The sequence below is a fragment of the Pelodiscus sinensis genome, chromosome 22 (genome assembly GCF_052426305.1).
Source record: "Pelodiscus sinensis isolate ZL-2025 chromosome 22, ASM5242630v1, whole genome shotgun sequence".
NCBI lineage: Eukaryota > Metazoa > Chordata > Testudines > Trionychidae > Pelodiscus > Pelodiscus sinensis.
In genome coordinates this window covers 5,300,659-5,312,933 of record NC_143073.1, presented here as the reverse complement: position 1 = coordinate 5,312,933, position 12,275 = coordinate 5,300,659, and the positions used below count along the sequence as shown (strand labels likewise).

At 42.6% G+C, this 12,275-nt stretch overlaps 1 protein-coding gene across 3 annotated transcripts in view; it reads right to left on the bottom strand.

The window, feature by feature from the left end:
- The window catches only part of OTUD7B (OTU deubiquitinase 7B), an 86,442-nt gene that overhangs the window by 31,802 nt on the left and 42,365 nt on the right, over window positions 1-12,275 (bottom strand). For all 3 annotated transcript variants that reach the window (XM_075908067.2, XM_075908068.2, XM_075908066.2), the window contains 2 exons: window positions 2,501-2,671; window positions 745-960 (listed from right to left, as the gene is read on the bottom strand). In XM_075908067.2, coding sequence (XP_075764182.1) covers window positions 745-960; window positions 2,501-2,671 — 387 coding nt within the window. The remainder of the gene's footprint in view (window positions 1-744; window positions 961-2,500; window positions 2,672-12,275) is intronic.

The following is a 12,275-nucleotide window of genomic DNA, read 5'->3' as shown; positions in this document are numbered from 1 at the left end:
CCACAGAAGCTAGAGAGCGCTCCTGGCTGGCTAAGACTGGCATGCTGAGAGCCAGAGGAAAGGGTGAAGAAGGCCCTTCCTACAGGGAAACGGCCCAGGGAAATATATTACGAGGTCGGAAGGGACACAGCATGTAAGTACAATCAGCAGGGGCTGTGGACTGAGACCTGGATCCGTGCATGAGTCCAACTCCAACCTAATCCCCACTGACAAAGTGACCAGGCAGTTGGACTGCAGTACCAGCCCTCCAGGAAGGGCAGAGCACAGATCATGGCATGGCCAGAGGACTGTGTCATGAAGAGGATGCTGTGGTCTTGAAGTAACATTGGTCTGGGAGCAATAGTGACAGCGAGTGACACACCAACAGGAGTGGGCACACTGAGCTGAGGAGGGAAGCACCAAGACGATCAGCAAGAGGTGCTAATGTGCTTAGTGGAGCCCGTTCACAACAACATTTAGAAATATTAAACAGATCACATACATACAATGCCTACACAGAGCAAAGTAGCTTTAAGCCCGTTTATGGCCTTCTCTCCACTCTATTTGTTTCTATGCTATACAGAGGCTCATGCACTTTTATCTTCCATAGGTACCGAGTGCATCATCCCCATAACATATTCAGTTCTTTACAGCCTGAAATTTCTAAGCCAGAGCATTCTAGCGGACACTGCCACAAATTGCTACTGCTGCTTCACATTAGTGCAGGCGGGGGGGAGGGGAGGAGGAAATCAGGATTGTACTTACCAGCCTGTTCCAATGCTACCAGCATAGACTGCTCAATGAGATCCCGCTCAATGAAGCTGCGAAATTCCTCAGTGTATACGGTGAGATCAGGTAACTGGAAAGTGCAAATGGGCATCTCCAGCAGATGTTCACTGCTACCATTGCTAGAGACGTGGGAGCGGGCCAAAGAGACAATGGTGGAGCTAGCGTGGGAAATGCCCCGAGACAGACGTTTCTCTGAAGCGAGAGAAGAAACATTAGGCCTCATCAGCATGTCTTCTACGTACTTCTCAAACCACTGCCCGCAACGTAAACGCATTTGACAGTCTTCCACTAGCATTTTTTTTTTTGTGTGGCAAGAATCTGAATTGCCCTGGCATATAGATTTGGCAAGCCCTTCTGATTCTGAAAGGGAAGAAAAGCAAAACTGGACCATAAGCTACTCATACAAGTGCAGGTCTTACGATTCTGTCTTACTTTGAATTAGCATCACTGCCCCTACCTTGCGCAAGGTCACATGAATCAGAGAGGTAGCCGTGTTAGTCTGAATCTGCAAAAGCGGCAAGGAGTCCTGTGGCACCTTATGGACTAACAAGTCTATAAGTCCAACACTTGTGTTAGTCCATAAGGTGCCACAGGACTCCTTGCCGCTTTTGAAGGTCACATGAAGAGTCATTTCGTTTCTCTGTGCCTCGGTTCCCACATCCAACACTAAGGTTAAAGCCTACACCAACCAGGAAGCACGAGGTTTAATCTTGAAAGTGCCGTGAGATTTTCCAATGTAGCATTTCCAAACAGTGCAAGACAACTGCAATGAAGGGATTCTCAGACCCTTCACAAGCTCTGTGTGGGATGCACCACACAATCATAGAACACTAGAACTGGAAGGAATCTCGAGAGGTCATCAAGTCCAGTCCCCTGCCCTCATGGCAGGACCCAGCACCGTCTAGACAAGTACAGCTTGTTATCAAATAACCACTTGAAGACAGACTGGCAGGGTTTTGATTTTTCACTTCCAAAAAGGCACAGTGGGAAGCAGACATGGCTGTGCACCACCTCGTGTAAGTTGTAAATTCTGGTCTGCCACAGGCACTGAAAGAGCCTCTGATCTAAGTAAGAATGGCCCCTGGTTGCTCAAATGCTTTAGCTTTTGGAATCTTCTCAGCTGCCTATGGACAGCAATGAAACCGTAACGCCAGCAAGCACTTTACACAGAGGCTTGTAAGGGGTAGCTTAGGACCATTCATAACAGCAATGGGAAACCGAGGCTAGTGAGTGTAGCCAAGGCAAGGATTGCTGTAACCAAGATGGTCTCCTGGGACAGGGTAGTTTTGCTCACTGCACATGCGTACCTAGAACTTGCAGCGTTGCGCTGAATGAACACAGTTGGGTTGTGACTGGATTCAGAGGGAGCATGCAGCTCTCAACCCATGTGTGCAATCAGTGAGTACCTCACTTTACGTGTCCTTGCTTTTCATGCGTGTAACATCAGTAGGGGGGAAAAAAGGACATGGATGAAAACCAGCAGAATTGGATGAACAAAACGTCTCACAGGCCACACATAGAACTCCAGTAGGCCTCATGTGGTCCTCAGGCTGCCCAGCGATTTAGAATAACCCTACACTGCGTGTCTGCATCAAGGGAGCCATCCCCAGCTAGAGTCCAAAGAAGGGGCCAGAATCCAACCCACTGTATTTTGAAGGCTATCATTCTCCTTTGAGATGCGACTGAACGTGAACATGATCCAGTTGAAAATCAACCAGAAAAGCTGCTTTACCTTGAATGAGGTCATCCTGTCGCTGGAGTGGTGGCCGCATGGGTCGGGCGGCTTCTTTTTCCAGAGGTTTAAAAGTACGCCCTTCATTGAAGGAATGCGGCAGGTTCCCAGCGTGCACTTGCCTCAGCTGTTCAAAGTCACTTAGAGCTGCATTCACGTCCCAGTTTTTACCTAGTTTGGAAAGTAAAAAGTAGACTCAGCATTATAGGGAAAAAAAGTTACTGTTTTTGAAACGTACACCCCACAGAAATGACTTAAATACAAGTCATCAGCCTGTTGTCAAAACACTAACTCCAACCTAGAAATAAACCATGTGAGGAAAACAGCCAACAAGCCTCAAGCAGAACTGGGTACATTGTATATGCTTACAAGTAGAGGATGGAATAGGGAAATGTCTCCCAACAGTTTAGACTGTTCACATCCATTTCACTCTTTGAAAGATGCCTATTTTGTCTGCATGCAGCTGCACTTATTCACCAAGCTCGGTGTATCCCGACTAGTTGCTCAGCTGATTGAGGTCATGCTTAATATTGTTTTTGTAAGCTCTTCTTCTCTAAGAAATTTATTACAATGTAAGCACTGCTTGCTCGCCAATAAATTTAACAGCACACAGCTTACCATTCAACATCCATGTTAGTGTCAGTCGCGCTTGGCCAAATTCGGCTCTTTTAAAAGTTGGCAATTTGGAATTCAAGGTACTGATCATTCATGTTAGGGAGAGGAAAAGGAAAGGATTTCTTCCACAACAAACCAGGAGACAAAACCGAAGTATGAAAGCATGAATGTTGCCAGCCTCACTAGTTAGCTGGAACAGTTTATAGAAAATTCAGAGGCACTACTAACTAAATGAGAAACAATGTAGCTCAACCGCAAATTCAGTGGAATGGACTATCTTTAAAGTAAATCCACTTCACTTTATCGCTATTCACCAATCTATCAATATCAAGTCCAACCATGTAAATCTTTCAGGATGCAATAAATTGTCCTTTTAGAAACAACTGTCATTTTAGACATAGAAAAAAAGATGCCACCAAGTGGGTTATTACATATGCAATACGGAGGATTTATTAACCTTATTTAGAGTCTTAATACATTGTTAATTTGCTCCTTTAAAAAGAAAGCCAACATTACATAGCACACTCACTGTGAGGAAACCATTTAAACTGCTGATTGTCCATGTTCTATTGTAAGCCAAATGAAAACAAGTTTCACAATATCTAATTTCCTAAGGCAAATATACTTCAAGTGTTTAACTTCTGAGAGATTTAATTGATAATGCTTAGTGACTGACTCTACACAGCAATCTGCTTAGTAAATCACCGAGTCAAGCTTTTATTTAAAAAAAAAAAAAAAACAGCATCAGGACCCCTGAAATCAAAACTTAATTTGCAATCACAAGTCAAAATCTGGTTCAGAAAAGGGAAACAAATATGATTAGGGGTTTGGAACAGGTCCCACGTGAAGAGAAATTAAGACGACTGGGACTTTTCAGCTTAGAAAAGAGGAGACTAAAGGGGGGATAACAGAATCTATAAAATCATGACTGGTGTGAGAAAAGTGAATAAGGAGAAGTTATTTACTTGTTCCCATAGCATAAAAACTAGGGGTCACCAAATGAAATAGGTAACAGGTTTAAAAATAAAAGGAAGTTTTCCCTTCACACAGCGCGGTCAACCTGTGGAACTCCTTGCCAGAGGATGATGTGAAGACCAGGACTTTAACAAGGTTCAGAAAAGAACTAGATAAATTCTTGGAGGTTAGGTTCATCAATGGCTATTAGCCAGTTTGGGTAGGAATGGGCTAATTCTAGCCTCTTGTTTGTCAGAGGCTGGGAATGGATGAGAGGAGAGGGATCGCTTGAGGATTCCCTGTTCTGTTCACTCTATCCTGTCGGAAGACAGGCTACTGGGCTAAATGGACCTTTGGTCCGACTCATGGCTATTCTTATGCCTCACTTGCCAGCACAGTCCAACAACTTCTACTGTTACACTGTGGCTTCAAGAGCTTAGAAGTGCAAGCAATCCACATCTGAATAACTGAGTATTACAACAACTTCGGTATTTCGATATTAGCCAAACAATTCTCAAATTTCCCCCCTATTTTCACAAATAAGGCCTCAAGTTTAAATGGAAAGAGCCCAAATGGTGCCAGTTGTGAGGACTGCTCCAGCCATGCAGGGCCTGCAGCAGGCTGAACCCAGCGCACCATGGGCAAGGACACTCCAGCCCAGCCTGAACAGCCCCCACTCCTAGACTCAGCATTCAACAGCGTCATTATTCTAAATGCAACATGGAGACAGACACAGCTGTTCAGTAAAACTACCACCCAAAAGAGGTCTCCTCCAGGATAAAGTTGTAAGAAACAGCAGCAGTTAGTCAAACTTCATTCACTTGTTTTAACTACAAATGAACTGTGAACTCAGCTCAACTAGTATTCACTCACAGTAACTCCCCTGCTAAAGAAGCTCAAATCTCAGAGAGTAAGGGCTTGTTTCTGGCTTCAAGTAGAAGCTGCAGGTACTCAGTCCCTTTAGGGGGTACGTGCAAGGCCTGATTTAAAGGTGGAACTCTAGCTCATAGACTCATAGACTTTAAGGTCAGAAGGGACCATTATGATCATCTAGACTGACCCTCTGCACAGTGCAGGCCACAGAATCTCACCCACCCCCTCCTAGAATAATCCTCTCACCTATATCTCAGATATTGAAGCCTTCAAATACTTTGAAGACCCCAAGATGCAGAGAATCCTCCAGCTGTGATCTGTACCCCATGCTACAGAGGAAGGCGAAAAACCTCCATGGCCTCTGCCAATCTACCCTCTGCCAATCTAGCTGTATCAGACTTATGAAGAAAGGTGGAGTAAAGGGCTCTGTTCGGACATACCTATTTAAGGACTGAGACACAAATTAGGTAAGAGCAATAGGGATGTTAAAATGGTTAAATAGTATTTAACCAATTAACCTTTTTAAGCTAGGACCTGCTAACTGGCCCCACTTCAGCTGAGAGGTGCTGCTGATCCTACCGCGGCCTTAGGGTCCCACCGCCCGGCCCACCAGCCCCTTCACTGCCAGAGTTCACTGGCAAGGGCCAGATAACCGGTAAACATACCGATAAGCCTCAGGTTTTACCAGCCATGTTAGGTATCGGTTGTCTTAGTAATCGTGTAGCTGCAACAATTTTTTTGTGGTTACATGATTGCTAAAATGCTCCCGGGGGGCAGGGCCGGCAGGCAGTGGGATCCAAGCACCAACCATGCAGGCCCGCAGTAGCCCGTCGGGGAAGGGGGGACAGGCCCACTAGGGACAGAAGCTACTGCAGCATCCCACCTGCACCGTTAATTCGAACGACAACATGTACTCTCCCTCCGCCCCCTGTTGTCCCACAAGCACGGGCTCCTGCACTCACTCCCTCCTCTGTGGGAAACAGCAAGGAAGCTCCATGGGAGCAGATAAAAGTGGGGAGGCAGCTTGAAAGCCAGGTTCCTGCATATACTGGCTCCCGCCTCCCCTCCCCCCCCCCCAGTGCTGCTGCCGGGGAAGAGGAGGTAGCTCCGCAGGATCCGGTGCTTGTGGGGAGCCAGCTTAAGAGGTAGCAACAGGTGCGGAGGGAGAGTACATGTAGACGTCTGAATTAACCAATAAGCCCAGGCTTATCTGTTAATCGTTTAAACATCTATACGCCGACATCGCTAATTGCTTACTGGTTAGCCATTTAATATCCTTAGTAACATCCATTATTGGACCAACTTCTGCTGATGGAAAGGAGAAGCTTTCAAGCTTCATGGACTGCTCTTCGACATACCTGGGCAAGGTAACTAGAGCATCTAAGCCAGTGATGGGCAACCTAGGCTAGAGAGTGGGCCGCATGAGCAGCCTTCCTCCATCTCAGCAGGCCGTGAGCTTGTCTTAACTAAGACCGTCTCCCGGGATAGGGAAGTTTTGCATTTGTGTACCTAGAATGTGCAGGGTGTGCCGACAATTACAGCAGCGCTTTGATTGGATGCAGAGGGAACACACGACTCTCACAGTCAGTACTGTGTGCAATCAGCACTCACCTCACTGCACATGCCATGTGAGAGACTGAGAGAGACTTTAAAAAACTACACAGATGGAAACCAGCGGAACCTGGCAGCCCTGCATGTGGCCAACAGTCAACAAAATGTCTCATGGGCCACACAGAACCCTGATGGGCTGCTTGCCACTCCTGGTCCACAGGTTGCCCACCACTGGACTAAGCTAAATACAGACTGGGACAGATTAAGCATAAGGGGATTCACACATGCTGAAGGAGATTACTTAAATATCAATTGGGACAGATTTTTATTTTCGATGCTCCGGTTACAATCCCCAGATGGGAGAGCTCTAAAGTTCAAGAGCTTGTCCCTTCCACCAACAGAAGTTAAATAAATCACCTCAGTGACTTTGTGTATCTAATATCCATGGACCAACACAGCTACAACAACATTACAAAACAAGCATCTAGGGATTGTCAATTCAAGTCTTCCGGCCAATGATAGGTGCTTGATTAAAACAGAATGAGAAAAAGTTTGATATAAACAAAGACCGTAAAAGATATCCTAGAGCAACACTAGTAACTTAAAAACTAAGACCGCCAATCACTGTACTGCGTACTGTTAAGTATCCTCTCCAAAAAAGATAGCCAGTTATGCCTAAAGTCACTGACACTGCCTGAAACAAAGGCTTAAATTCTCTGAATCACAGATACCCACTAAAATGTTATAAAAAGAAAATAGTCATGAGAATGTTTTTATTCATAGAGTCTCATCTACAGTGAGCACCAATTAAATTGTGTGAACAGCATTCTTCAAAATGGAGAGACAAGTTTTAGAAAATAATTACTAAGAGTTTTTAAAAGCAAACTTTAAAAATGAGATAAGTGAGTTCATTTGTTACTGCAGTATTTCAGTAATACTACTGCATGAACAGCATGTTTTATATTCTGCCGCCACTAGCTGGATTTCTCTTTTCTAAATCAAAAGCCTTCATGAGGACTGATGAAAATTTAACTGAACTAGTGCCTATTAACCACTCCTGGATGTGATCAACTGCTCACATTTTACTTTATATGGTTAATGGTTTAAGAATATGTGGACAATTTAATTCTTGAAGAACTGACACACAGAAATGTACGCTGCATTTGCCCTACAATTGTAAGAAGTTTCATTTCACTAACATACAAACCGTTCAAAAAACTGAGGAAAGGCGATATGCCAACTCAATAGGTCCTATACAAGAAACATTACAGCTCCTTCAGGTCATCAGCATTATACAACAAATGGCTAAATATAAGCAGATTTCTGCAATCTATTCTAGACACAGGCTTTATTGAAAAAATACCTTTTATCTTAGGCATAAAATATTGACCCAGACAAGGATGGGAAGGAGCCAAATAAGGAAGCCAAGAAAAACCTCTTGGTATATTTTATAATATCTTCAGCATGTCCTACAAACTCCAAAACTATTTGGAAGAGATAGTCATACCACTAGTCTTTCAAACTAGCTGTCCCCATATTAGCAGTAAAGTCTTAGATCTGACTTCACCACAACATTGCCATTTTTAATCTATCACCACTATCAGATATTTATGTAACTAAACTCATACTATAACACAGTAGTAACTTTAGAGAGATGAGAGGTAATCAACTATTTTATTGGACCAATTTAATAAAAGATATTACCTCATACACTTTTATCGTCTCAATATCCTGGGACTGACAGGTATAACACTGCACAAAGTAATTTTGGCAGACGTACATAAATATCATACAAACTAAATTTTGCATGCACTTATTGTGTAGAAAAGGGTGCTCCACTGGGCATGACTGTTTAAATAGTCTATTGTAACTTAATACACGTCTGTGAATGATAATGCAGTATTTAAGTAGAGCCTAAAGTAAATTTTCACTGAAAAGTGAGTATGATTTAAGTAGCTCATACCCATGTGGTTTTGAAAGCAAATGGCAACATGAAATAATCTGATTTTACACACAGACTGCACTGACAGCTGAATAACTAGACTGAAAATAAAGGGCTCTTCCAAGGATTAGAACGTCAGTGGAGACAAAAAGGAAATTCACCATGGACTACGGAGGTCTGTCCACTACTTCTGCAGAATCTTTTGTTTCTGGAGGCCATGAAAAGAACATGCACTGTTAGAAAAATCTAACTGGAAGACAAAAGAACTTAGCACACTAAGCACAGATGATCTTGCCAAATGACATGTTTCCCATATTCTTTATTTTTGTATTGGAATCCTTACAACTGACACTGAACAATCCATCTTGCCAAGCAAAGCCATTTATACTTAACCGTGCTAGAAAGTTAGATTCTAACCAAGCAACAAAGCAGGTACAAAAATCCATAGCTGTGTGTCTGGGCGGAGGAAAGGTAATAATTAAGGTAACGTGTAATCAGAATGAGCCAGCTTGAAATTCACATGTTCAGCTCTGTATAACGTAACTTTATACACATTGTATAGTTTCACCCTTCTAACATTTTCAACATTTTGGCTAATTTAGTTACATGAAATATTCCTATTCCAAAAGAGTTCAGCAGAACCTTACAAATCCCCACCAAAACCAACCAAACCGCCTTGGCGCACCTCTCAAACAGTGAGCAGCAAATTCAGTTAAAACACGGTTTTGTATTAACAGACTGAATAATATCTCACTAAGATCACCTTTCCTATTCATTCACACAACTATAACTCATCACTTCACATCTCGATTACAGCAAAATCCTTTCCCCTGGTCTTAACAAATGTAATCTTGTCCTATCATATCCATTCAGAATGCTGCTGCAAAGATAGTTTTCCTAGCCCGTCACTTTGTCATTCTTCTCTTTGGATCCCTCTACTTGCTCCCTCTTCTCCATCACATATCAACCATAATTTACCTGTCTTTACTTGCAAAGCTCTTCATGGCCTATTCCCAACCCAGCTATCGCTTCTTTCAGCTTAAAAAAAAAGTCAACTGTCTGTCATCACTCGCTTGCTAAATATTCCAACAGGCAACTTCATGCTTTCTTCCATGCTACTCATATTTGGGAGGAGTTCCCCATAAATACCCACAAAAACGCCTTTTCCTTCAAAAATCCATCTTACAAAAATTCTCCTTTGCTGCACTACCTACAGAAAGATTTGACAACACTTAGATGGCTTGTATACTGAGACCACAGATTAGCACACTGACCCTTATGGTCTAATTGATTTCCTGTGCTTCCCTACCGGTCTTTCTGTACCCATTTTGTACTTAGATTATAAACTCAAGGGGTTTTTTGTTCTGAGTTTGTATTGTGCATACCATCACGGATCCTGGACCAGGATCAGGGCTCCTAGGCACTATGATAATGCAAATGAAAAAAAGATAAAACTGCAGTTGTTCTGCTAGTGTATTATGAAAATTAAGACTACAACTGTCAAAAAACCCACAAGTTTTAGAGATGGAAAGAAATCACAAAATACCTCTCCATCCCAAGCTACAATATTTCTTCCAAAAGAAAACATTCAAAATCCTTAAATGAAACACTACCTTAAATTACAAACCAGAGGATATATAGACACACCACAAAACCCACACTCAGACTTCCTTCTAGACTATATTACCAGCTGTAAACAAAATAAAATCCTGGCCCCACAGAAGTAAATATGGGAATTTTGCTCATCACCCAAAGTACATGAAGCAAACACTCTATATATGAATAAGCCAATCTTCAGACCCTGAGGGGCATTACCAAGAGGAAAAACAGGAGCTAAAAATTGAAGCAAATTGCACCTACACTTACAACTTTAGGGCCTGTACCTCATTACTGATGAAGCTCCATAGGGGTATTAACTGCAAGGAAACTAGTGCAAATTGGGTATAGATCTTGAAATGTTGGCTAGCCTCTCCCCCAGTTGGATAAATACTGACAGCTGGTCCCATCATTATTAGCACTTGTAGTAGACTGACAACATATCCCATTAAAGAATCACTAGGGGGCTATGCCCCCTGCTCACTATGTTTGCCAACTCCCCTCTCCCTGTGGGGTAGGTGTCTGGCTGGGGGGATGTGGCAGAGCAGGGGAGGGTGCAGGAGTCTGGCCAGGGGGGAGGAGTGGACGGGGGGTGCGGGGCCTCAGTGACACAGGGCAGCCCAGGCTCAGACGACTGAGGGGATTCGGCCCCAGTCACTCCTCCCCAGTAGTACAGCCCCCCAGGGAGTGAAACAGCCCATGCCCGGAGGGGACGGTGCCAAGACTGGCCACAACAAGCGGCTGATAGAGGTGGCCAGTGGTCTCATGAGGACATAGATGACATGATGAGGTCACACTGTCTCATGCAGGAAAAAATATAAATGGGAAGGGAGCCAGAGAAAGGCAGTTGTATCCTAGCATTGTAACTTGATTATAACTAAAAAAACAAACCCCCACATGCAGAGAGAAGTACTACCTACCTGAAACTGGATTTTTAAAATATCTATAGTTAAGACTGACAGAGGCTGGGAGATGAGCTGCTCATATTTTCCTCAATACTTTGTGACCCATTAGAAAAAGTGTTTATAAAATATTAGATGAGAGACTGGACTGAAAAGGTGATGTCATTTTCAAAAGCTAAAATTATAAATAGTTATTTTCATAACAGAGATGATTAACCTACACCATAGCCCTCAATCTTTCCAGACGACTGTACCCTTTCAGGAGCCTGATCTCTCTTGTATTGCAAGTTTGATCTCCCTTAGCTAACTTCCTTCCAAAGTCAGACAAAAATACAAAAAGTGTTAACGCACACTATTACTGAAGAACTGCTCACTCTCTCATTTGTACCTTACCATTATAAAATAAATGTAGATGGGAATAAGCACACAGACTTGCATTTCATTATATCAACAAGTCACTGTCTGTATGAAATTTTAGTTTTCACTGACTTTGCTAGTGCTTTTTATATAGCTTATTGTGAAACTAGGCACATTTCTAGATGAGTTTATGTACCCCCAGAAGACCTCTACATACCAACAGCATTATGCGTATCTTAAACAAGGATCTACGCTAGGTCAGTGCTCCTATGACAAAACCAAAAATTGTATGCCATCAGAACGGTCACCTAAGCAAGAGCTAATATTCATACACAGATAGGAAACAGAATTAATGTAATGAGAAATAGCTGTTCCAAATTGGAGTTTACAAATTGTATTTGCTTTGGGATCTGCATGTCTAATGCACAACACATCCTCATGGCTGTGCACATTTTTGAAAGCTGTAATTTTTGGAATAAAAAGTTATCTGACTACTAAATGCACAGAAGGTTAATCTGATAGATAAGAAAAATTTCCTGTATTTTCAAAAGTATAAATTCTTAATCAAAGATCAAGGTTAGAGCAAAGTAATAGTAGAAGAATTTGCAGGTGAGTAATTGAAAGGCAAAAAGGGGACATTAATAATATGCATGTGCAATTTACTCCTCCAAAACATAGCCACTCTCAAAGTCTGAAATAGCCATATGGCACAGTACACAAACACCAACAAAGGCTCTTTCCCCAGTACTATTTGTTCAAGCTTTAGAAAACCCCTGATCAAACTGATTTTTGTTAGCCCTTTAGATGGTTATTTACAGTGTGTATCACCCAAGAATAAAAAGGCATATTCCAACACTATACTGTGCTTCTGTTTTAGACTTTCTACCCCTAGTAATCATTGAAGGTTCATTACTGTAGTGACACGGATCATGAGATCAAGCCAAGATTTCACTAACTGTGCTACCAAGGTACTCTTAATATGTAC